Source organism: Macaca mulatta, chromosome 15, assembly GCF_049350105.2.
Source record: "Macaca mulatta isolate MMU2019108-1 chromosome 15, T2T-MMU8v2.0, whole genome shotgun sequence".
Taxonomy (NCBI): Eukaryota; Metazoa; Chordata; class Mammalia; order Primates; family Cercopithecidae; genus Macaca; species Macaca mulatta.
Window position 1 is genome coordinate 92,212,388 of NC_133420.1, and position 27,713 is coordinate 92,240,100.

A 27,713-nucleotide genomic window follows, 5' to 3' on the forward strand; every position below is an offset into this window, starting at 1 on the left:
CAGTGGCCGGATCTCAGCTCACTGCAAGCTCCGCCTCCCGGGTTTATGCCATTCTCCTGCCTCAGCCTCCCGAGTAGCTGGGACTACAGGCGTCCGCCACCTCGCCCGGCTAGTTTTTTGTATTTTTTAGTAGAGATGGGGTTTCACCAGGTTAGCCAAGATGGTCTCGATCTCCTGACCTCGTGATCCGCCCGTCTCGGCCTCCCAAAGTGCTGGGATTACAGGCTTGAGCCACCGCGCCCAGCCAACAATAATATTTATAAAATGGTGCTTATATATACCGTCACTAAAAAGACACAGTAATGAAAGGAAACTCAACGAAGGCACCTTATGAAGGGTTAAGTTATGGAGGCTAAAATTGGTAATTTTTTGGTGGCCTAACCTGACACAGGAATCTAACTTAAATATTCAAGTGGACATACGTACTACATTCTTAAATATCATTTCTCCCCACTGAGTTTTTGACAGAGACCAGAGAGAGAACAGTTAATCTCTAGGGCAAGAGCACAGAGAGAAGGGCTTTTGTGACGTAGAATGAGGGAAGATTCTCTGCTTTGGCCGTATAGGTACTCTCTTATCAGACCTGGCAAGGGTGACCTGTGTTTACATCTGGAAGGAGGGTCACCCGACATTTAGCAAGATGAGTCATGGGCGGAGATGTCATCTTGGGAAAATCCCCAACTGGGTTCTCCATCTACATATGATGTTAATAAAGGGCGTAAATCCAAATCCAATAATGTATGTAGAAACCCACAGCGCCAGCAAGGCTGAACAGGTGAAGAAACCAAACTAAGTAACTTAGTCAATGTACAGGCCAAACAGCACATTTCCATTTGTATGCAATGACCCTTTCACCATCTCAACCTTGTTATTTCTCCTTAATTTCTATGAATTAATAACCTGTGAAATATTATTATTGTATTTTTCAAAGTGTCCATCTGATAAAAATTTCTACAAGGATTGGAATAAATAAATCAATACAAACTATTCTTCTTTTACCAGAGGTATGCAGCAGGAGTCACTCATCTAAACTTGCCTTGTCATAGTGAGAGCTTTCTTTGTAAATTACAAGAGCTATGTAAAAATCCTCTACCCAGAAAAACCTAAATCCCTGCGATTTCGTGAACAAATAATTGCTCTTACAGCACAAACACACATACAACTCAACAAAACGTCACAAGTATTTAATTTTCCATATATCTGTTTGTTCACGTGTGCTTTTATTTCTCATGTGTTTTTAATTACAAACATATAATACAGTGGGAAATGGTGGTAAGCAGATTCCCAGCAGATTTAAGGTCTTATTCACTTTAATGTCTGTAGAAGCACAAACAGGCTGCATTAGATGCTGAGAAAAACTAATTTTTTTCCATCTGAATCGTGAGCTCACCTTGGAGGTAGTGGCCCTGTTTGGTAAGTGAAGAGTACTGGGAAGAGAGAACCATCTTTAGATATAGCAGAATCTTTGCCTCACTGTGTTAATGTGGCAACTTCTCAACAGGAACGCACCACCTGCTTGCTACGTATTCTAAATAGTAAGCAACTTAATTCATCACGAGCAGAGACGAGAGTTCACATTAGTTTGACTGGTGGAGCTCGGCCACTGCTAAGCTAAAACCTGGCATGAGCTTCACCTACAGTCACATGTGATTTCATGACTGTTGCTAGAGAATCAGTGAGTCCCCACATGCTAGGCCCCAGAAGCTCCGCCTTGGGCTTTTTTATTTCAGGAGTTCTTCAGGCTTCTTGGGTGCCAATAATATAATTTAGGAAGAGCAACAGATTCCCACAATCCCAGTCATTAACAGCAGTGTGTGTGTGTGTGTGTGTGTGTGTAGAAATTAACAAGATGATTCTCAAGTTTATATGAAAATGTGAAGAACCTAAAATACTCAAAGCAATGTTGAAAAAAGTTGGAGGAATTACAATTTGGAAAGAATAAAAGAGGAAGGAAAAGTATTTACTCAACAATAAGATAATTTTCCTTTAAATGACTTCTGATGGGACACTTTCAAACGAGAGAAGCAAGGAACACAGGGTATCCCTCAATGGTAACTCCTGCCTGTAACGATTTCTGACTCTCAAATACAGTTGGTGAATGGGTTAAACACACCTAAAACAGATGCAAATATTTTGTTATTGAACAAGGTAACCCAAAGTAAAACAGACTAATTAAATAGTTTAACAGATTTTCCGTACCACCAAGAAGGAAGTCCAGGTAAATCATAATACCATGTAAACAAATCCAAGTCATAGTCTCACATTAGAAAAATGACTACTAAAACAGCACAATCTAAATGAAATGCCATGTGCTCTGATTCTGACAACCTGAACATTCTGTAACTTTTGAAGACTGTTGAACCTCTCTGAAATTCAATTTCATAATCTGTCAAATGGGTATAATCATAATATGTACCATACACAAGTTTACTATGAACATCAAATGAGATAATGTACTATGTGTAACTATAAAACACACTATACAAATGTTAGCAGGAGACAAAATTAGAGAGGAAGAGGTAATCGTACCTATAAAGACATACTGCTTACATGAGGAGAGAATGACAGAGAAAGAGAAAACACAAACTTCCTAGGTTTCTCTGGACTTCAGAAGAAGCAACTAAAGGTAGAGTGAAAGGAAAGTCAGCCAAAAGCTTTCTACTGGCCATCACATCCACAGCAGGAGCGCATATTCTGTCTATCTTGCCAATGTTACTCAAAAAGGATAAATCCACAAAGTGTTTAAAGTCCAGTATTAATCAGCAAACTAAATCCATCTGTCACATTGTCTAGTGTTAATTGAGTGGACCCATGTACCCAGCACTGTGCATGAAAGAGAGGTATGTTATGGGGTTCACGTGGGGGCAGGATGGGAAAGAACTGGGATGCTCTAACGGTAACTGCATCCTTCCTAGTTTCTTGCCTGCGGCCCTCCTGTTCTCGATCACCTAAGGTCCACGTAATCTTAGGTGGTCCACATTACCTCAATTAAAGTTACTTTCTCAGATGCAGTAAGGACACTGCTCTGTTCTCCAAATATGTAATAAAGATGAAAATTTAAGGTATAATTAAAAGTTGTGGAATGTAAGGATTTCACCAAATTTTATATTTTCTTCTAATTCCTGAGAAATGTATGGGGAAAGCTGAACAAACTTAACTAAAATGCCCACTCAAGGAGGGACAAACAAAACGGAAAATAACTCATAAAGGTATCTGATGCTTACAAAGAAGAAAGTTTCACTTCTCCCTGCCTCCTGCTCCAACCAAAAGCTTCTGAGTGCCAGGTCTGCCCAGTTATGGTTGAGAGAGAAACCAAAATGATATTTCAGAGTATCATTCCAGAAGAAACAGGAATTTCTTACATTTCTTCAGACATTATAATTTCACTGACCCACTACACCAGCGTAGGATGAGAAGACAAGAAAGGACATGTGACACTTCAAGGTGAAAAGATGCCAACTTCTGACTGGCAATGGTCAAGAAACTGCCCGTTTTCCCTGGAAAGAAAAGAGGTATTGACTTGCATGTGAGAAATGTGCACAGCCCAGGGATGCTCCAATATTCCATGGAAGGATATGACAAAGAAGATAACGCATTCCTCTGGAATCACTGGCTTCCTGCCAAGAGGCTTCAGGAGGCCTTTTGAGCTAATCCTGAGTTTTGCGTATCATATTTGTTGAAAGTGGGCACACAATCAAGACTTGGAGGGTAGCCTTTTAGTTAGAAATATTGGAAGTTATTTCATTTAATTGCCTTTTCTATTGCTTGTAGTTAATAGTCTTAAAAATATTAAACTTTCATTACATTTTGTCAGTATCTAAGGATTTCATTATGGCTATGGCATCTAATTACTGTTTTCTACGTGAAGGAATTGAATATCCTGCCTCTTATGCATTACAAGATGTTGGAATGTCAAATACCCTTTGCTGTTGTGTGTCTGTTGACACATTCCATTTATATTTTTCTACTGTATCTATGATGCTTGACTCTAATACCAATATTAAAATATGAGATTAATGTCACTACTTAATTTTCTTAACAAGCTATCAGACAATTCTGTATGCCTTATTTTTTTTAAAAAGTACAAATTGCTGCAAAGCTTAAAATTTCCTGGGAACTGAGAAATATTAATTCCATGCAAAAGCAAGAAAGCATTTTACATGAAAGTACACCTTATCTAGGGAAAAGAAAAAAACCCAAATAGGTGGTCCTTGGAATGGAAGAGTTGATTTTCCTCAGTAAGTTGGCCTTTGAAGTTGTCAAGTATCAAATGTCCCATGTAAATATTTCTTTTTTTTGTTTTGTTTTGTTTTTTTGAGATGGGGGTCTTGCTCTGTCACCCAGGCTGTATTTCAGTGCAGTGGCGCAATGTTGGCTTACTGCAGTCTTTACCTCCTGGGCTCACGTGATCCTACAGCCTGAGCCTCCCAAGTAGCTGGGACCATAGGCGTACACCACCACGCCCAGCTAATTTTAGTATTTTTGGTAGAGATGGGTTTTTGTCATGTTGCCCAGGCTGATATCGCCTCAGCCTCCCAAAGGGCTGGGACTACAGGTGAAAGCCATTGCACCTAGCCCCATGTAAGTATTTCTTAATGCAGTTGCCCCCACAGTGGGATCTAGGTCGGCTAAGGGGCTCCCGGGTTCCACAGTGTACTCTGTGGTGGAAATGACAGAGCCAAGTAGAAAACACAGCACTGACAAGTTTCACCTAAGAATTCTGATGAGTCTGCTTTTGTGATAAAAACCAAACACCTACACCAAAATGCCTTTGTCTTGAATTTTTTAAAAATCAGGGTCAATTTGCAGTTTTAAAAGGACAGAATAAAAAATTTAGGTAAATATTTTTCCTGAAACCACATTATTACACACAGAACTAAAGCCGTATTTTGAGAGACAGGAAAGCTATTAAGTTTTACTAATGAAAATGCTAATATATTGATGTGATTATTCATAACTAAATAGGTGCTAATTCCCTTCATTCCAATTAAGTTTAAAACGTTATCAATTGTTACTAATTTCTCAATGTACCCACATATATATCAGAACAGAAAAAATTTTGTGTTTTTGTCCCTGAGGGTGACAAGACTCAGGAACATGAATTCCTAGCTCACATGCACAATGTCAGCTATTTCCAAAATAAAGAAGAGTAGCATAGCTGCAGAAAGATTTTTCAGTGCTTCCTATGTTTCAGTATGTTTCAGATGTTAACTACTATGAACCAGGCCTAAAGGATCTGTCCCCAGAAAACAGAATTTAAGGAATAGTATGGTAGCAGCCCCTCTCCTCTGAATATGTTTTATATCAAATATTACGAAATGACTGGTATTAAACCAGTTTTAACCTAAAAAATAGCAATTTCATATGTTCATCCTGGGACCCATTTGGCCTCACATCAGTATTTATCAGGGCTTTAAGATACGGGTAAGTCTCTCAACAAGACTTCAGCATGGTTCTAAGTGGCAAGCAGTAAAGAAGCAGAGCAGGAACCAGAATGCAGGACTGCCTGGAGTCGATTGTTTTGACTACACCACACTCCCAGATGCTGGCAACTCCTGATGCTCTCCAGCACGAGCCTTCATGAATCCAGAATTCTGAGAAGTACCAGTCCTCTGAAGCTCATTTCCCAGACTTTGAAGATTCATCAACATAATAGGAGCTCATCAAATGCTCGGGAAATTATTTTTCATTAGTACCAAGAATAGCCTAGAGTTCAACCATTTTTAGAGTAATTTTTCCAAAATCACGTTAAACTCCCTTGCCTTCTTTCATAGAGTATGTTGAGGCTGTTGTGAGCATGGGGGTTTGCAGCGGCTCTCCTTAAGCCCTTGCTCTATCAACAGAAAGAACAGAGAGAGAAGCACAGTACTCACTGACCCAGCCCTTCCTATGGAAACGGCTAAAGATCAGCAGTGAGAAAACAAATTAGGGGGTACTGAATAGGGTTTAAAAATGTTTAATGGGATATATTTAAATTTCCTAGCAAAATTAAGAAAAATTTTATCTTCTCTAGCTTCACCTGATAATGTGAATAAGAGAAAGATAGGTTCTGAATGTAAATATTCTAAAAGGTCTACGCTAAATATTCCTCCTCCCAGGCAAATCTAACCTTCACTTCCTATCATTGGGATAAGTGGAGAGAGAGCTCAACAAAACCCTTCTATTGATAGAAAGGTGAGAGATTTCTTTTTAAAAATGTGTGTTAGATTTAGGAATATTGATCAGATTCAGGTCTGAATCACTGTAGTGTTTTTTAAGTCCTTGCTAAGAATTCTCTTTACTCCATACCTTTGCTTTGGTCAGAAATCTCTCTTTGTCAATAATAACACTGCAAATTCAGCAGACCATTTGTTTAAAAACTTACGTAGAAGAAAAAAATCATATACAAAAACTAGATGATTATGTGCAAGTCTGAGAAAAAAAAGAGTATAGCTGGTCAAAACAAACTTTGTTAAACAGAATTTTAGTTTGCAATATCCAAATTGTTAAAGGAAAAACAATTCTATCATCAGCAAAACACAAAGACACCCAGGATCTTAGAGACACAGATGAGAGTTTACGGAAATGACACCATTCAGATCACTGTGAGATGAGTGTTAGCTAAACTCTGGTTCACTTTATGAAAAGGAGAAAGCAGAAACTAAAATAAGACAGTAACAAGCCATGGAAGGGAGCTCCAGATGAAGTGAGGGAAAATAAAAAGGAAATTGAAAGGACAGATTCAACCTATAGCTACATTTGACGTATCAGCCCTGTGGGGGCCAGGGCAAGCTCACTGGCATTAGATGGGCACACTGAAAGTGACAGTAGGCAAAATTCCTACTCATCATCAGTTATAATTAACTGGTTGTCCCTTGGGGTCTTCTCTCTCCCTTCTCCACTATATCTGATTTACCAAGGCCTCTAATTCCACCTCCAAAGTGTCCCCATAATCAAGACCCTTCTCCTCATCCTGGGACACGGCCATGGTGGAAATCCAGGTCTCTGTTTCTTCTCACCCGCTCTGGAGCATCAGTTTCCTGCCTCTAATCAATCCCTTCTACTCTCTAATCCACTCCCACTTGGCCTCAAGATTGAGCTTCCTAATACTGCCCACACATAAACCTTGCATGGGACCATCCACTGTAGAATAAAGCAGAACTCCCCTAAATTTGCCTGAAGCAGTGGCAAAGGAGTCCAAGGAATTCCCTTGGGGAACATGGAGGAAGGAAAGTCTCAAGATTAATGCCTGAATGGGAAACTCTTTTTTCTTTTTAATCTTCCCTACTTTGAGGAACTCTTGAAACAAGATAAATAATAGCCTCTCCTGCCTGGTCTCAGCATGATCCACTTTGTGCATGTGGGCGCATGTGAGAGACAGCTATTGGGTAACGCGTTTGCACCCCACCAAGGGGTGAACTGAGTACCTGTGGGTCTTGCTCCCAGGAGGCCTCCCCAAAACAATCTTCTCCTCACCATGACTCATCTCCTCTAGAAAGGATAATCCTTCCTGTCCCTCACCTCGTCCCTAAAAACGGATCCTTGTTTAGCCAAGAATGTTTCCCTAATTTGAAGATGGGAGAAGATTTTTTAAATTTTAATTCAGGGACATATAAAAAGGGGGTTTCACTTTTTATGAAAGACAGTCTTCAATCTCTGATCACCCAATCTACTTCACCAGCTCCACCCTCCCACTCACCACTCCATCCTGACTCCCCCTAAACCTGACATGTCTTAGACCCAGTGACGTTGAACTCTTCAGCCTTCCTCAGATACACCAGGCCTTTGAGGAAGTTTGTGCACACACTATTCCCTGTGCTTAGAACACCCTGGACTCTGAGTCAGATTGCCTGGCTTTGTACCCTAGCTCTTCCACCTACTACCTGTGTAATATACAGCAAGTTATATAAACTTAAACTCTGTTTCCGTTTCCTCATCTGTTAAAAAAAAAAATAAAAAGGTAATAGTACAGGTTGCACATCTCTCATCCAAAATGCTTGGGAGCAGAAGTATTTCAGAATTTTTCAAATTTTAGAGTGTCTGCATTATACTTACTGATTTAGTTTCCCAAATCTTAAATTGTGGATTCTGAAATGCTTAAATGAGCATTTCCTTTGTGTGTCATGTTGGTATTCAAAAAGTTTCAGATTTTGGAGCATTTTGGATTTGGATGCTCAACCTATACCTACCATGAATGGGGCACTGAAGATTAAATAAGTTAGTATCTGAAAAGCCTTTAGAACGCAGTTTATCACATTGTATTAAATAAATGTGTCCCACCACTGTCTCATCAAAAAAAAAAATATATATATATATATATATGTTTGCTTGAAACAGTTGTGTGAATGAGGTCTGGTCAGCAAGAATGAAGTCAGATGGAGAAGTTTAAAGAAAAAAAGTTACGTTTACTTCCAGGATGCTTCACGGTCCCTACATATATCGAACTGAACAGTTTTAAGGCAGTCTAACTAAAGTTCTCCGTAACTAACTTTTGTGCTAAGCCATATTTTTTATATCTGGCTAAACAAGTGCCGGGATAAGAAAGGGAAAGCAAGCAGTATAGTTGCCATATTTAGTTATCAGTTTCTCTCCAATACTGAAAGTGAAAAGCAGCTGTATTTTCCTTGGTTTCAGGTCAGTTTAAAAATCTTGGGACGAGGTCAGTTTCTGAGATTTCTACCCCACTCTCATCCCTTCTTGAATAGGTTTAAAATATTTTCAAATGTGGGAAACTGTCTTCAAAGGAACTGTAAACTTTCCTCTTAAAGAAAGAGACCTGAAAAGCAAAGGTCCCCTGTGGAAGAGCATGTGCACATAATCAGGCTCTGGATCCAAGCACACAGAGGACGAGAAGGTGGTAGGCCCAACCTATACCTCACTCCCACCCGCTAAACCATGCAAACCCAGGAAGAGTTAAGAGAATTTTAGAAAAACAGGTCCAAATCTTTAGGCATCACTTAGGAAAGAAGAAATTGCATTAATAAGCCCTCAAGTTAGAACAATGTAAAAATGAATTTATTAAAGCCAGGTAAATTGGACATATCAACATGAACCCTGAACCATTTGAAAAAAATACTATTCATCTGCTCTGTCACTAAAGTGGCTCTAGTACTAAATTAGCCAGCACTCAAATGAAACAAAACATGGTAATGTGCACCTTTCATGGCAAATTTGTTCTCTAGTAGAGCTCCCATAAAACAGAACCAGGGCTCTTTGATGAATCACTGATTCCAAGTTTGGTACAATAGAAACCAAGATAACTCGGGCATTTCTTGCTGAGAAAAAACAAAGGTAGTTTCAAAGACCTCTACAAGTGTGGATTAGTCCATTCTCAAGCTGCTATAAAGAACCTCTGGGGACTAGGTAATTTACAAAGGAAAGAGGTTTAATTGCCTCACAGTTCCACATGGCTGGGGAGGCCTCAGGCAGAAGGCACCTCCCCACAGGACAGCAGGAAAGAGAATGAGTGCTGAATGAAAGGGAAAGCCCTTTATGAAGCCATCAGATCTTGTGAGACAAACTGCCACCATGATCCAATTACCTCTACCTGGACTGCGATTGACACATGGGGGTTATAATTCAAGATGAGATTTTGGGTGGGGACACAGTCAAACCATTTAAAAGTGGTTTAAAATTAGAAATAAAGTGTCACCTAGAAGAGGCTCCAAAAGGCCCAAGTGGAGCAAGAACATCAAGAAGAAAATTTTGGTCAACTGGTATGAAATGGGCTCATAAAAGGCTACAAACCATGATGATGTTTAAAAGAGTCAAGTAATATAAAGTAAAGCTAAGCAAAGTCCTAACCACGGATATAAATTAGCTGAATGCTGCTTAATTACAAAAACACAATTATCTGACAACCCGTCTTACATCCAAGGGGCACAATATAGTGAAATGCATATATGGTGAAATGTAATTCTGGCCTTCCAACCAAAAATCCTGTTGGAACGAATTGGATTGAAATGTATAAACCAGAATCAGGGGTAGGCTCTGGAGGAAAACAGACTTTCTAAAAATTCTAGAAAGTTGGAGAGAGATATCGTTCAGGTACCCATCTGGGAACAGAACTACTTCCTTCCCCTAGTTGATTATATAGTATTGCTGACCTTGATTTTGGTTTAAGAACTAGGGCATCTTCATGTTTAGAAAAATTTTATTAAAACGAGAAGCATGGATACTCAGTTTTCCTGAATGAGACACAAGTATAAAAGCCTATAGTATAGCAAAAATACAGGTTTAGTTTCAGATCTGGCAACAGCCTACACATATACAAAACTGCATATGGCCATTAGGGAAATAGGACCCAGGGGGAAGTTTTCTTATTATAGGCTGCATTCTCTTCTACCCTATTTGCTGAATCCACTTGTGCTACAATTCTGCATCCTTGGCTAATTAAAAGGGAATGTTACAGTGGGAGTGAGTGTTTTGGAGTCTCTCCCTATCAATCCATAATCAACCTGAAATACTGCTTGGCCTTTTATAATTAATGAATTCACATAAAAGTATACTGATTCTTATTTTTTCATTAAGTATTTTCTCAATAACAGACACTAAAAGCATAATATGCTCTACAACACAATACAGGATAGGAACTACTATTCTAGGGTATAGAATTTGGAAGCCTCAAACATCCATCTTTCCATATTAATGAGGCCTAGAATGTTTCACTGTTGTTAGCAATGAGAGGTAGCCCACTACATCATCACCCCAAGATTAGTTATATAGTCATAGGTTAACCCACAGAGCTCTTGCTTTGAGTCCTTCAGCAGATTCTGTGTATTGTGGTGTCCTCTCCTGTCCTAAGCCCCAGCCTCATGATGACAGGAAGGAGTTGCAGTAAAACTGGCCTAAAGACCCAGAGGCTGGAAAAAGCATTCAGGCTGGGTGCGGTGGCTCATGCCTGTAATCTCAGCACTTTGTGAGGCCAAGGCAGTCAGATCGCTCAAGTCCAAATGTTCAAGACCAGCCTGGGCAACATGGTAAAACCCAGTATCTACAAATAATACAAAAATTAGCCAGACATGGGGGCGCACACCTGCAGTCCCAGCTACTCGGGAAGCAAAGGTGGGAGGATCACTTGAGCCCAGGAAGCAGAGGGTTGCAGTGAGTTGAGATCATGCCACTGCACTCCAGCCTGGGCAACAGAGTAAGACCCTGTCCCAAAAAAATAAAAAACAAAAAAGCATTCAGTAAGTGCTGAGCAAGGACTCAGCTGTATCACTGAGATGAGTGTTAGAAGACACATGAGAGAGAGAGACAGACGGTGGAATAACAAGATCCTAGATGAGTTTCTAGAATGGGAGGTGCCAGTACAGAAGCCACCCTACTCACCCTGCTTTCCATTATGCACACAAAAAACACTGCTCTGAATAAGGCGCATATGTGAAATACCTAACACACCTGACATAAAAGATGCTCAATAAACACTAGTTCTTGTTCTCCTCCACTAATCCCATTCCCTAGCATCAGATAATTATTTTAACAAATTTATACCAAGCTGCTCCTATGGATAGCCAAGTGCTAGCTGATAGAAATAAAAAGACAACGACGACAACAACAAATACTGTCCTGACATAGCTACAATAATACTAAAGGAAAAATACACAAAATCAGATAAATTAACTAATGCAGTGTTTTCTCTATAAAAGTTCTTCCTCTCTTTTAAATAGGTATCTGTCTCCATGTTAATAGCCACGACTTCTAAGGTTTCTAAAACTATGAATACAACTTAAATGTCATACTTTTCTGGAGGAAAGAATATTAAGAAAAAACACTATGTACCTCATATAAGATGTATAAAGAGGCCATGTTCATTGCAGTGAATTAAATATGCAGATCATTCTAACCTAATATGAAAGTTTACTAAGTAACTTGCCAGGAAAAAACATTGCATGCCATCTTCTCACCTGTTTTTCAGGCATCCCTTCCACTGGGCATCTGTCTAGTTTACTCAAGTGTGAGATGGCCGGTGGGGTGCTATATTTTGCAGAAGTATATGGTTTACAGGTAGCTGACTATTTGCTTTGAAGAAAAAATACATTTCCAAGGCTTTCAGTTTCATAACTACTATGTATTATGTTGTCTTTTCCTTACAAACATCTGTGCAACATTCAGATAATTGGGTTAGGAATATATCCAAGTGGAATCTTTGGAAATATAGCCAGAAAATAGGTTATAATGAATCATGCAAAAGGTGGTGAAGTGGACAGCGTGACGACACACATTGACAGATGAGCACACACTCATGTGCACACATGAAGGAGACCTTACATCTGAAACACAGCAGTGACATTCAAAAACGGTGTTTGACAAAAACGCTGGTGTTTGACAAAAACATGCTAAAATTTAGGTTGAAATAACAGGGATCAGCTGTATACTTCCTGTGACATACTCTTTTCCATCTTTAAGAATTTTTACCCTATTTTTTTCAAACACTGCCTATTCTAATTATAAACTCTGCTTGCTGCTTGATGGAATAATGTGTTAATAAATCAGATGAATTTTATACAATTATTCAAAATAATTTTACATCCAAAGCTCAATAAACAATGAATAAGCTCATATACTTAAAATAATTAGCTGGGCACAGTGGATCATGCCTATAATCCCGATACTTCGCGAGGCTGAGGCTAAAGGATCTCTTGAGCTCAAGAGTTTGAGACCAGCCTGCGCAACATGAGAACTATTTTAAAAATATATTAATTAAAAAATAATAATTTATGACACTAATGGAATAGTAGAATTTTCCTTAAAATGGTCCTTTTGGATGCTTTATAGCAAATAATTGGGAGAAATAAAAAATAAGGGACTCAAAAACCCTAAAGTGAGTAAAAATGGAGATTCTACTGAAGCAACAGTAGGTTTATACTTCATTTCACCTAAATTGTACAGGCATCCTCCACTATTCTGTAAAACAACTGGGCCAGGCTGCCAAGTTAGCCTGAACTTTATTTTATAGTTTTCACTGCTATGATTCGGCAATTGCCCATTACTTTCAAATAATCAATGCATGGTTGAGAATACAGACAAACTACAGTTTCTGCTCTAAGAAGCATATCTCTTAGCATTCACAGTTGACACAAAGAGAGATATTTGAGTGAATCTGAACTTTTCTATGCTTGATAAGGAAAGAACATTTAAAGCAATAGGGGCAAATCACAATGTTCTTAACCAAAGTTGCCAGATTCTATAAATTCCTTCTGCTTAGTTCCCAAACACTTTGGGGAGGAATCCATACTTGGAGTCTCATGGAAGAAGAATGGATAAGAAATAGCTACTAGAAATATACTTCAGAAATAGAGTGCTAATAGTGCTTCTCCCAGAAAATGTAGCAAAGGCAATTTATGAACACGAAAATTTTTCCGTCATCAGGAAAAGCTGCCTCATGTAATGTTGTAAATTACATGATGTTTTCCCCAGTCTTTACAAAGTGTACCAAGCTGAAAGCGGATCTGTAGGAGATAGTAGTTTCTAAATCACCTCAAAGTCAAATATTTTCTTTTTCATCATCATTTAGGAAACACATTAGTAACCTAAACCTGACTGAACCACACACCAGAGTTAAGAGGAATGAGTCCTGATTAAACACCTGGATCTCTTTAATAGCAACTTCAATATAATCATCAGTAACCACAGGGCTTTGGAAAATTAAAATGGTAATGCATGATCCCAAGCAAAGCTTCAGATGAACACCTCTAGCGCCATTTGAGGTTTGGAATTCACCAAATAATAGAGTATGAGCTAAAAAGGCATTTACATTCCAGCACCTGCCACTCATTATCTGCATCTATTTGGGCAAGGAATTAAACTTCTCTGAACTCAGGTTTCTTATCCTCAAAACAGGAAAAACACTACTCACGTGGCCCAGTTCACATAAGATTGTAGCACCAGCAGCAGCAGCAGTAGAAGTAGTAGTAGCAATACAACTTTCATTTTTTGAGTGCTTACTCTGTGCTGTGAACTGAAAACAACATGGTGAGGTGGGATACCATGTTTTACAGATGACGAAGCTGAGGCTCAGAAATAAGAACTTGCACAGGGTTGCACAGTCTGTTACTGGCAGAATCTAAGTGTGAACACCAACTACTCTGACTTCAGAGGTCATGAACTTGTTCACATCTCAAAATGCATTCATATACATTCTCTAATGAGGTAATCCTGTTGACTGCACACAGTCATGTAAGGTGTTATTACTATATTTTTTTAAAAGTTGCTAAAATGTATTTTCTACTGGATACATAATACTATTCTTAGCAAAAGGACATCAACTCAAGAAACTATGGAAAAGGCATGAATGAATATGCAACTTGGAACCTGAAACAATGAAAAAATAAGACAAATAAAATAGATGTGACAGTTGGTGACATCATTTTGTACATTTGTGCATCCACTCACATCCGCACAGAGCCCCAGTCCACAAACATCAAATATCTCTCAAGACGTCAATGGAAATTGCTGAAAGCATTACCAAGAGCTGGGAGATTTGTTGTGTGTGACTCCACAAGCCAATGCTGATGACTTGGCAGGCCACTCACAAGAGGTTATTAGGGACATAGGACAAGCATGTTAGGCTGCTAATAGCCTGTGGCCAAGTCTCTCAGGGAAAACAAAGTGCGGCAAGTTAGCAGAGCCGAGCATCTAGACAATGCTTTAGCCTCCTATTTGGTAGCCAAAAACAATTATGGTGAAATGGAAAGCTAACAAAGACATATCAACTATCCCTACACTGGCATATTTCTAAGTGTTTAAACCAGAGGAAAGATTTCATTCTCCAAGGACAGGTCAACAGAAATATGGCTAAATTCATGTTATTTGCTTGCAAACACTTTTCCCAGAAATAAGCTCAAAAACATTTGTTCTCTATATTTCTCCTCTACTTTTCTATTTTTTTCTATGAGACTATCCTCACTCCTTCCAGAGCCCCAGGCTGTCCCTCACATATGTCATCTCAGGCAGCAAAGTCCCAACAGCTCCTGGCCATCCTACCTCTTCCTTGACTGTGCTGCTGCTCTTTGTTTCTTCTAAAAGAGATAAAACAACATCCCAAGACCACAGTGTACAGTTTCATAGACTGTTCACTACATAATCTCAGGTGGTGATCCCCTTGCAGAAATGATTTCACTCTCATCCTGGATATGGGCAGTGCACAATGTGTACAACTAAACTCAGCAGCCCTGTGTATAGATCCAACACCAGAACAGGCATGAAGAGTTTTCTGCATTCATCTGTTCATTCACTCATTCAACTCATACAGATTTATTGTGTCTAGTGTGCACCAGACACTTGACAGGTCCTAGGCAAATATCAGTAAATAATAGTGTGCAATCCCCGCCCTCAAGGAACTCACGGTCCAGACATGTCAACAATGAGTAATATTACAGAATAAAGCACATTTTGTCTGGGAGGTAGTCTAAAACAGGAGAAAATCCAGACGCGGTCCTAGCACTGAGGAAGGGAGGGCACGTCTTACCACATTGGGGTTGACCTTATGTCGAAAGCATGTAATGTTCACCACATAAGGCCAATCGTCAGGCTCCATCAGTACCCCAGCAGCATGGGCACAAGTGACATGGAAGGAGGCCGGGCAGCGACCGTAGGAACACTGGATGCAGGCTCCAGAGACCCTCTTAACCCGGTGTCTGCAGAAGATGCATTTCTGGAAGGTTAAAACAGAGAAGAACATCAATTCACGTTCTGTAACCCAGTCAGTTCCCACAATTTACAGAACAATAGCTACTAGAAAAGAAAAAAAAAAGAAAAAACTGATTACATCAAGAAGTCCTGACCCTCCAGGGGCCCTAGTGGTGACAGCATCTGTGGCAACGTAATCTACTTACTTTAAAAGCAGCACACTGCTATGGTCACAGACTACCAGACATATGTTTAACTATTTCTTGTAGCAAGGAAAGCCAAACACTTCTGCACATACTCCCGTAGGCACAGAGCTCAGGAAAAGACCCCAGAGGTGCTCCTATAAATAATCCATGAATGCTGAAGCTACTTCTGTTTTACCCTCCTGTACTGCAGGTCTTTCTGTGCAACAAGAAGTAGAATATGGGTTTGGAGGACAGGTCATTCTTTCATAAATTAGATGTGGTCTTCAAAAACACCCAAACAGCATAGGGGCAAGTTAAGTTTTCCAAAGACAAGGAAATGTAAAGTGTTAAATGGTCCAATGTGGAAACTAGTGTTTAATAATCCAAATCTGAACCCTTCATGACTGACAAAAAAAATATGCCTCCCAAAGGGAGAAAATTGAAAATCACCCCAAAGGGCGTAATTTGGTTGAATATCTATAGCTGATGATGCCTGCGGAAGAGAAGATGAAAATAAAAACAGCAATAATGATTACCACAATTCAAAAAGTAAATTGCATACAATTAGCCCTAAACATTATCAGTACATTTGTTATGAGAGATAGAGAAAAACAGCTTCACTAAATGTAAGTTGTGAACAAATACTCGAGGGTTAGGAAAAAATGGCTGTAGAAAAACACAGGGTCAGCTCTGGAAAGCAGAAGAAACAATGATCAAAAGCTCAAATTTTCATTCCGAAGAGTAAAAAAGGTCTGAAATCTGATCAAATGTTGGTGCTCTTCTTTTACAGGTAGATTTTCTTTCCTGGGACAATAAAGGTACTTAAACTCAAACCCTTCTAAAAACTAATATTTTATCAGAGACTTGCAAGAACCAATGTGCATTTAACTCCTAACTCTTCATGTCCTGACATCTGATCAGTGACTTAATCTTTTAGATTCTGTCTCTTAATCTTACCCTGATCTCTCCCTACCATCCATACCAACTGCCACTGCCTCTGTCCATAGTGTCTTGCCCAGCATCCTAATGGATTCTCAAAGTGTATCTCCATCCTTTATTTCATTCTATCTCCATTCGTCTTCCCCAAAGCTGCCAGAGTGATTCTTTACAACATGAATCTCATGTCACCACCACCGTACTTAATATCCTTCATATAATTAAAGGTTTCTCTTTATCTCCAAGTCATTACAAAAAAAAAAAAAGGAAAAGCATTAGGTGGAAGAGCAAAGCTTATAAAAGGCCCTTCATGATCTAAGTGTTACTTCTCACTAGTCCCCATAAGAACCCTACACGTTAAGTACTTATGTGATTTCCTTATACATCGAGATTCGATGTATAATTAAGCATTTTTAAGTGGAGATTGAGGATATAGCTTAGCTGATTAAAAAAATCACACACAGCTGGGCGCGGTGGCGCATGCTTGTAATCCCAGCACTTTGGGAGGCCAAGGCAGGCAGATCACGAGGTCAGGAGATCGAGACCATCCTGGCTAACACGGTGAAACCCCATCTCTACTAAAAATATAAAACAAAACAAAAAAAAATTAGCCAGGCGTGGTGGCGGGCACCTGTAGTCCCAGCTACTCGGGAGGCTGAGGCAGGAGAATGGTGTGAACCCGGGAGGTGGAGCTTGCCGTGAGGGGAGATCGTGCCACTGCACTCAGCCTGGGCGACAAAGAAAGATTCCATCTCAATGAAAATAACATAAATAAATAAATAAATAAAATAAAATAAAAATAAAAAATCACACACATGTATATACACACACAAATACACAGAGAGAACCATAAAACTAAAAAGACATCATAATCTGCCTAAGAGCACGATTTAATATTCTATCATGGTATCTCTTAGAAATCCATGCTATCAGTTTCATTACATTGTTCGTAATTTTTAGTATTTTGGTATCTTTTTGTCAGTTCCAAATACTTGAAATGTGATGGCAGATACAAAAGCAAAAACTCCTATTAGGAGCCCTAGGCATTTTCAATCTTTTAAGAGTCTAATTATACAACATAGAGGTCAGTGTTTGAATAAGTTAAGATATTGACAGGTATATAAAAGGTGAAATGATGTCTTATTTTCCTAATTAAATAAGATCTTTTAAGAGTAGGACAGAGTGTTGTGACTTAGCTAATTAAAGCATTGGTATCTTCCAACCTCCATCACCATTAACTTCCTCACCAAAGGAGTAAGAAGACAGAATACACTTAAGCCCAGAGAGGATTCAATCCTTGGAATCTAAGGAGAGACTTGCCCTATTCCAGGAGGACCAGAAGTGGTGACTTCTAAGGACAGAACCACAGTTTCCTTAGAAAGTCAACCTAACAGTAAACTATTACAACTCAATGCTTTGCAAGATGTTTATTCAGAGTTGAGAAGACTTAAACATCACATAGGTTCTTGCAGAGACACAGAACCCCATAAAACCTATGAGGGGAGCCGTTGTGAATGCATCCTGTAAGACAGTTAACATAGTATTTCAGACCCCCATTTTCATTTGCTTGTTGCTAAAATGGTTTTTTTTCCACCCTGGCAGAAAAATCTCTGGAATTTGATGCCTACAGATACCTGGGCTACAGAATGGAATCTAGTAGGTTTAAGACATCTATGTGCACTTAAGAATGTTACAACAAAATACGTGCTATGAAAGAAGTGAACAAACCGCTACCTGGCACTAGAATAATATGAACAGGCATGGTACAATGAATGAATCATGCCTGGGGACAACAGAGGGAAGAAAGCTTTAAGAAAAGCAAAGACGGACTGGATCAAGGTGGTACACTCAATCCCTGCTACCATCTATCCAGGCCCAACCCCTACATAACTATGTAGGAAAAAGGATGAAGCCAAAACAGCACTGACAAATAAGAGACAGTGCCATCAGAGGACCAGAAAATTTATGGAATTCCTAGATCATGGGAAACAGGTGGAATTAAACCAACAGAGAAACCAAAGAAGATAAGAACTAATGCAAAATAAGTGTTTGGCAAAGAATATCCTTTAGGCAAAGGATACCAAAGGAATAAGAATAATTCTCAGCCCCAAAGCCTCAGAGCCACCCCAAACCAAGTATCCACAATAAAAAAAGAAAAACAAGAAAAAAGGAAAAAAAAAAAAAAAAAGAATCCATAATTAAAAGAAGCAGAAACCCCAGGTCAACATGAGGTAATTATTTTAAAAACAGTGCCACTCAGAATGTTTTTAACATGATGTTTCTAAAGATCTTTAGGCTGGGAGTGGTGGCTCATAATCACCTATAATCCCAGTACTTTGGGAGGCTGAGGCAGGTGGATCACCTGAGGTCAGGAGTTCAAGATCAGCCTGGCCAACATGGCAAAACCCCGTCTCTACTAAAAATACAAAAATTAGCCAGGCGTTGTGGTGAGCACCTATAATCCCAGCTACTCAGGCAGCTGAGGCAGGAGAATCACTTGAAGCCAGGAGGCAGAGGTTGCAGTGAGCTGAGATCACAGCACTGCGGTCCAGTCTGGGTGACAGAGTGAGACTCTGTATCAAAAAAAGGGAAAAAAAAAATCTTTATGCATACTAAGATTTGGTAAACACTGCTGTAGGACAGGTGGGCTAGTTAACGTTTTCTCTATCCCTAGCCTACTGAGAAACTGACAATTCTTTGTAAATTTTATATTAGAAACAGGGTTTTGCCATGCTGCCCAGGCTGGATTTCAAAATCCTGAGCTCAAACAATTTGCCTGCTTTGGCCTTCTAAAGTGTTGGGATTACAGGCATAAGCCATCACGCCCAGCCTTGATTTTGCCTTCAGAATAAAGCCATGAGAATTACTAGAAAACCAAAGTAAATAATATGCCAGGGCAGAGCTCCTGTCTCATCTGAGAGTCAAGGCTAGAGAGGGAAGTAGAAAAAAAACCTTGAATCAACCCCAAACTCAAGATAAATGAAGTTTCTGTATAAAAACATATATTAAAAATAAAAATTGAAAAATAAAATAATAAAATTAAAAAATAAAATTGGAAAAACTGAAAATCGAAAAGTGTATGTTCTGTAGGGAAGGGAATGAAAGAAGGTTAGAGAGCACTGGATTCCAGGGAGCTGATCGCCCAGCCAAAAGCTGTTAGTGGGTATCTCTGACAGGACAGTTCTGGCAAGGCTGATGTCAAGAAGAGAAGTGGCTCTGTTGTGCCCCAAGGTTCTAGCACATCTGGGTGGGGCCACTGAATTTGCATTTTTAACAAGTTTCCAGTGATACTGATGCTGTTGATCCACAGCTTACACTCTGAGAACCATGAGGTTACAGGGTTAAAAAGTGAAAAGGCGTCACTCATGCTGACAGCTTCTAGTACAAGGGAGTTAAGGAAGTGCAATGATTTTTTTTCACCTATTCTTCAGTGTCAAGGGCTGAGAGAATCCTCAGGCCAGTGTGATTTATAGAGCACTGTACTTTCTTGGGGGACTGGATTTCCATACTTATTCCAGTGGCATAGGCCATTAAGGCTACTAATGGATTGCAGAAGTAATGAAGTATCTGGCAATGAGGCTTTGTGTATCATTAGATTTCCTTCAGCATCCAGCTTGGCAAAGGGCATCAAGAAATGATGAGCTGTGAAGGAGCTGGAGGTTCAAAGCACATCTCCTTCCCCTTTTTCCTGTTAATATGATTTCTGACATTATTTTGTTGTTGTTTTGCCAGTTTTATGATTCTTTTTTCTTACACAAATAGGCAGGTAATTCCAAAACAGGTGTGAATGCTTTTTAATTGTTGTTTCGTGATCAAGTCACAGGCTAATGATAATGACACATTAGCTAATTTCTTTTTCCTTTTGCCCCCTAAAGACACTTTTTCTAAGCACCACACAGCAAGTTAACATTCCCAGCTCAAACAGGGAACAATGTTTGGCTCAACAGACATCACTATTGCTGCAGGGAAGTCAAAGGATTGAGACTAAAACCTTCAGTTTGCTCCAAGTCCTTAAATACAGGGTTCGTAATAGAATCCTTTGATTTTTAACCCTACCTGTAAGACTTATGTTCTGCTCATTAGTATTCATTAAGTCAATCACTCATGTGTCAATACTGGCTAGCACTGGGGGAAGTCTGAGTTCTACAGTAAGGAGGATAGTCTAGTCACAATAAAATGCAGAATGGAACAACTGCCATTTGAGAGGGAGATTCAGAAGGAGAAGAGAGAGTAGATTAATAAAGAGAAATCAATTTATCTAGTCAGCTAAAGAGTGGCTGGGGAAGGAAGGAAATGGAGGATATTGAAAAGCAAGGTCCCCAGTGCACTGCCACCACAGGGTTTGGGCTGTTTTGTGAGAGGCAGCAATTAATATGCAGCCTCATCCACATATGAATGATATGATAAAACAAATCCTGTTTACTTGGGCAACTGGTCATAACATGGTAAGTCCTCTGTCTCTCTTCCCAAAAAAAGTTATTTCTTATGCACTCCGAGTTCAGAGCATTAAAATAAATGGCTCATAATGCCAAGTGTGTTGAATTAAATCCTTATCATAAATAAGGTATAAGAAGCCATTTATCTCAAGGCTTTTTGTTTGGTAAGATTCACCCTGCAAAAGGTGAGAAAGCTAAGAAAAGTCAAGTAGCGGGGAAAGGCCAGTGGGATGAGCTCAGCTAGGCCAAGAGACAGAGCTAAAAAAATGGACAGAGTTGGCCAGGGATCAGATACAAGGTTACATATATTCACAATAAGGTTAATGAGTCACTGCTGGCACTGAGAAAATGTTAAATAAAAATCACAAAAGAATTCTAGAACTTGAAAGGCCAAGGCAGTTCAGACACAAACCGACAAATTAACAAATGACTTGTGAAAAGTACGACGCCAACAGCACAGTCATATTTTGTTTTATTTTGGATCAACAGATACATCACAAGGAAGATCAAGTATGAATCCTTTCGGAAGCACCTTTTAAGCCAAGTAGCCAAGTAGCAGAACACTGACTGTACACATAAACAGCCACTAACTATATGACTGTTCCCTTAATGCATATAATGTATTATTTCACTCTTTCAGCCATTTCAATACTTACTAAATATCTTCTATGTACGATCATTTTGCAAAATGCAAAGGTAGAAAAATGAAAAAGATATACAATCCTTGTATTTAAGGAGCTTAATTTGGTATAAAAAATAGCTATAACAAAAGCTTTACAACCATAATCACAATAGGAAAGATAAAGTACTGACAGATTTAAGAGACGATTGGACTGGCAGGGCAAGGCGAAGCAGCATGTGAGCCTCACTGGGTTACCTACCCCCACCCAGCCCTCAAACCATTCTACTGAGCAGATCTAGAAGGGGGGCAGGAGAGGATGAAATTCATCACAGCTACCTGAGGGGCACTAAATACAGGACAAGGAAGCAGGTATGACTCTACTTTGATGACTCAGGTCATGGAGGAGCCCATGATGTGGCAGGAGAGTGTAGGCAGCTCGCCTCTGCACCACTCTGAACTGAAGGCCAAGAGTCACCGAGACCAGACACAGCTGGATGAGTTCCATCCTGATGGCTCCCAAGAACTCATAATAAAGCAAAAACAGGGTTTCTCTCAAAGTTTTCTGTAATTAATTTCTCGGAGTTTAGATGCTGTGTGCAGTGTGTCGGCACCAGGTCAGCTGCTGCACTGGAGGGTTACTGGCAGACACGCTGCACACGGGCTGAGTCTGCAGCCGCAGGGACCCAGGGCCTGCCTCATGGCTCAGAGAAGCTACCCAGCAGGGTTTTAAAGGACTAAGAACGCCATAAAGAAGAGGCAGACTGTGAGCTTACCCTGAAGGACTAGCCAGCTTCAGCCACTGCATGTAGGAGTGGGATGAAGAAGGAGGAAAAACATTCTAGATGGAAGTAACAAAGCTCAGAAGGAAAAAAAAAATAAACATGAGCAAAACGGAGTCAGGAAGTATGAGCACAGCCAAGGGATGGCAGGCTGAAAAGGTGGGATCCTGAAAGGCCTTGGACTGTACTCTGGCACAAACTTCACTTGCCCAGGTGAAAGACTCACTATCGCTTATTAGTAGCAGCTAATTTTTAGGTGGAAATTAGGACTACCATTTTATTATAATTCTCTGAGTGGCTCTGCGTTAAGCCTCAGGCAATCAAGCAATTCTACAGACAACCCAGAAAATCAGCATCATCTTTAGCTGGAAATGCCTGTTGGTCAGGCATGTCTCTTTGTCCATCTTTTTGCTCCTTTAGAGTGGGACAAATTCTAACCTGCCTTTTTATTAAAGGCACCTGTCACAGTATACAAGCTAAGTATCTGGGGAGTACCTCGACCAATTGCCATACTCCTCTAGGCTCCCAAGTAGGGAGTATGTAGTACTTCCTAGTTGTTTGTCTGTGAATTCAGACAGACCTGGTTGGGAACTCTAGCCTGGCACAGGAATAAGGGTAAGTCACCGAAACTGCAAAATTAACATGGTCCAAACAGACAGAAGTGAATGGGTGAGAAGGTTGTGGGTGAAACAGGCCAGTCTCTGGATGCTTCCTGGCCCTTTCCCTAGAGCCCTCTTAGCAGAAAATAGTGCTTCCCCTCTGCACTTAACTACCTGTGCTGTGCAGAAAACACACACATAAAAGGAGCATTTACAAAGAAATTAAATATTAAAGGCAATAAAACAATCTCAAGTTGAAAGAAGCACTTCGCTGATAGCATACAGCAGCATTTGCTGATGAATCACAAAATAAGCAATGTTATGTATGTTGAAAAAAATCGATCACTTACCATTTTTACTTCTCTCATAGCCTGTTTGGGTTCTATCCTTTATTTCAAATTTAAAGGGCAAAAGGAGCACACAATGATAGCATATAGAGAGCTTTATTCTGAATACTTATTAAGTGCCACTAAACATCTTTCAGCTGACGGGTGGGGAAAGAAAGCCTCCTAAACCACAAAATAGGTGTTATCTAAGTACTTCTGTATTTGCATTTTTATTTCTTTTTATGTTCCTATTAAAGAGCATCTATTTCCTAAAGGAAATTTCATTATTTGAAATTACTGTTTACAGAAATCCTTACTCTCATTGGATAAAGCATTTATTAGTTGAACTCAGAATTACTGAATTATTTGGTTAACAAAAGTCACTCTGTCCTTTCTGCTACAACTGTACCCTGCTAGAGACACTGATGTATATGCTCTCCACCCTAGAAAAATCTACCCAGATTGGTTTAATTACTTATTACTTAGAAGAATTTCTTAACTCTATTCAACTTACCTAGTTTTAGATCTCTCTGAATTCATGCTGGAAACCGTAATATTTTAATGATTGAATTCACATTAGTTAAATTAAAGGACACATAATTTTCCCATATGGCACAATTTAGGAAGGCTGCCTTACAAGCTCTCTATTGCTCCAAGAACAAGCAAAAAAAAAAAAAAAAAAAAAATCTGTATTTATTATGAATATCAGGTATGATCTGCTATTGGCATTACGGAAGCAAAGACTAGTACACATTTTCTATTTATTTCTGGCCTTGGACCTGAAGGCCTAAAGGTATCTGAGGAAAAAAAAACAACAACAACAGGATACATCAAAGATAAGAACTAATTATCCTTAGCAATATTTGTTCTTGGGCAGTGCAAATATCCAACAGCATGAAAGGTTGCAGTTGTGGTTTGCTGACATTTTTTCAGAGAGGAGTGTGTAGTTCCTTAAATCTGTTTCATGTATATTTATCGAAACACATCCATTTATGAGGACCGGGGTGGAACAGTAAAGATATCTCTGATTCACGGATGTGCAATAAAGAAATTGTGTCCCACAAGTGAGTTTCAAGCACCTCCATCCTGTCCAACTTCCCCCAGGCATTTTTTAACAGTTTAGATGAACCTTTGTAGACATTCCTGCTATATATACTTACCTTGGTTACAGTGGTTGGGAAAAGGAACAATAAAAAGATCTCATCATTTTTCTTTGATAACTACACAAGCTGCTACGCTGGGGTATTCTTCCTTTTCTGAACACTAGAAGCTATCCCAAGGCCCCTGAGTGCATCTGACCCTTATTAGAAACTGTTACCCATGAATTGTTCTGTCTGTGACCTGCCACAACCTCTTTGCTTCTTGTCTTTCAATTATGCTATCAGCAGCCCACATTGAGGAAATTTATGATTGAGTCGAAATACCCACACACTGTGTCTCCAAATAAAACTGAGGAAGCAGTGATGAAAAGCTATAAAGTCAATGCAGTGCAGACATGTCCCAGGTGACCTTTCAGAGGAAGCGCCTTTTCAGGGGAGACAACTGCGGCCATGAGAAGAGTTAACTCAGTATATGGTTCCTCTGTAAGGACACAGGCTGTCCAGTCCAGAGCCCATCCCTTCTCCTGTAGCCCCCAACCACCACCTTCCTCTACGTTAAGGATCTGAGATGGTTGCTACAGGAGAAAAATCATGCAGCAGGAGTTTGTGGATTTGTCTTCTAGATGAGATAAATTTGGTGTTTCCAATCTTAAGTGGCCCTTAAGGTCACTTAGAAATTCCTTTTACCTTTCCCAACTTAAGGAATGGACAAAAGGTAGTAAAACAGGCTCTGTTAAAGCCTGAATCCTAACCCTGCCACCATGTGGCTTTGCACTGTATTACTCATCAGGACACTGCTTCTAGATTATCCAGGCCAACTTCCTTTGAGAACAAGTAAATGGTCAATATTTTTGCAGTGATCTATTTGTGATTAGAACAATGGGTCACTTCTCCAAGCTTAGTTGCTTCACTGGATAGGTAAAGATGGTAACAGCACCTATTCCTCATGAAGCTGCCCTTAAAAAAACAGCATACATAAGAGGTTTAGCACAGCACCTGATACACAGGAAAAGGTAAATAATGCTGCTCTTATCCTTCAATAAATCTGTTTTAAAACATTACTTCTCTTTAATCAGAACTAAAGTCCTCACATTCTAAAGACAGTCGTGCCTCTTCTTTCACCTAGATAATACCAGTCATGGGGCATGAAATTCCTCAACTTCCCTCCCCTCTACCTTCAGATCCACAGATGGTTTCAAAATATTTATGCTTATAATTACTTAGACATTATACAACTAAGTACATCTTCTTACTTAATGCATTAATAGACCGCTGCAGTACAAATTAATTTTTACAATATTTTAATAACCGTACTTCAATATAATTGTTTCCGCTGTAATCCTGTGTATTTTAAATACTTGAAAGTATTTTTCTGAGAAGAGGTCCATACGCTTTACCAAAAACTGCCAAAGGAGTCCAAGACACAAACACAAAAAAACCCAGATGAAGAACAATAAAAAATGCTGACCATCCAATGCCAAATGAGAAGCATGGATTATAAGTTACATGAATACAGTAACAATAAACATGTACATATGTGACAGAGATAAAATGAATAAGCAAAAATGAAGAACATCATGGTGTAATTAGGGGAAGCTTGAGTTTTCCTCTTTCTTTTTTCGTGTTATTATTTTACTATTTTTATAATAATGAAAAAAGATGGAGCATAAACCCTGATTATCTTTAGAGTTATTTTATTCGTCATATTGTTTCAGACTCAGAACTGGCAGATTCACTCTCACAATGAATCAACAACACAATGCTCTACCCTTCATTTTCCTGTGTTTCTTGTTAGCCATTAACAGGTTCTCAAAAGAGGGGTGGCCATAACAGAGGAGTAAGGTAAATGCAAACATGCACACAGTCTTCATGGAAGTAACACTACTCCATCTACATTACCTATAATGTTTTTTTCTATCATGAAAAATTGGATGACTGACTCCAAACAGATATTGGACAAGCCCAGCAATTAACTCTTTAGCCAAAGAGTGAGAACATTAACTTTTAAAAGTTCATTTCAATCAAAAGTAAATATTTTATGGATGCTAGGCCACACTTTACTTATTCTTGGCATGACTTTTATAATGCACTTTCCATTCTCCCTCTATTTCTTAATGGAATTTCCTCAATATTTAAAAATTCCATTTCTATGAGGTCTCTTCAAACAGAACAATTATCCAAGCAGATGTGTGCAAGAACACATTCATCCTCTAAAAGACGTGTACTGCTTATGTTCTGGCTCACTGGCAATCATAAAACCGAAGTGTGGTCTTCTATCATCTCCAGGACTTTTTTGAAAGACGAAGATTACCCAGTCCATCCTGGAATTCCTATACCTCCGTTTCTCTACAGGTGCCTATGGATCAGTAGGAAGCCCACAGAAGAAATGCCCAGCAAGCTTCACGGCAGTGAAAGACAAAGTGCTTCTAAGTGTAAGTACATATATATTTTAGTGCTTCAACTGTGAGGCCAAAGTGGTAGTTTTCAGTGATAAATTATGAAGATAAACATCTTTCTCTGGAATCCTATCCAAACAACCCTGGTCAGATTAATGCAAAATGAGGACAGAGAAAGAAGAGTTCAAGGCCTCTAGTTTTTTGTAATAAGGGTAACACTTGGGGTTCATGATACGCTCACTGCCATCAAAGCAGATTTTCAGGCTAACTCAATACCCTCACCCTCACCTGGCAGAGTAAAGGAGAGTGCGTAGGAGTCCCAGCTCTCCCACTAAGATGCCGGTTACCATGTCCCTCTGAACCTCAGGTTCCACAGCTGTACTTCAGAGGATTACTGTGGTCATTAATGGAATAATGGATACAGAAGTGCTCTCTAAACAAAAAAAGGCATCACGAACACAGTCATTCCTACTATTTTCTTTTAAAAATGAAGAAGAAAAAATAAAAAAGAAACAGCAGAATGTAATAATACATCAGTTCTTTTCAGTTTGCCAACACAAAAGGCCGAAGAGCTTGGGTATAAGATCCACAACACAATGTAATAATACATCAGTTCTTTTCAGTTTGCCAATGCAAAAGGCAAAAGAGCTTGAGTATAAGATCCACATGGGGTTAAAAAAAAAAAAAAAAAAAATCAGATCACCCCAGTTATCAGGGGTATATAT

General features: G+C 39.3%; 1 protein-coding gene across 9 annotated transcripts in view; it reads right to left on the reverse strand.

Annotated features, from left to right (window-relative positions):
* The window catches only part of KDM4C (lysine demethylase 4C), a 415,179-nt gene that overhangs the window by 55,159 nt on the left and 332,307 nt on the right, over nt 1–27,713 (reverse strand). For 5 of the 9 annotated variants that reach the window (XR_013404840.1, XM_015117702.3, XM_077966109.1 and 2 more), the window contains 2 exons: nt 15,449–15,634; nt 13,838–13,939 (listed from right to left, as the gene is read on the reverse strand). Coding sequence is in view for 7 of the 9 variants with exons in the window: in XM_015117702.3 (XP_014973188.3) it covers nt 13,838–13,939; nt 15,449–15,634 (288 nt within the window). In the remaining 2 variants the exon portion in view is untranslated. The remainder of the gene's footprint in view (nt 1–13,837; nt 13,940–15,448; nt 15,635–27,713) is intronic. The other 4 variants (XR_013404839.1, XM_015117703.3, XM_077966111.1 and 1 more) reach the window with 1 other exon arrangement.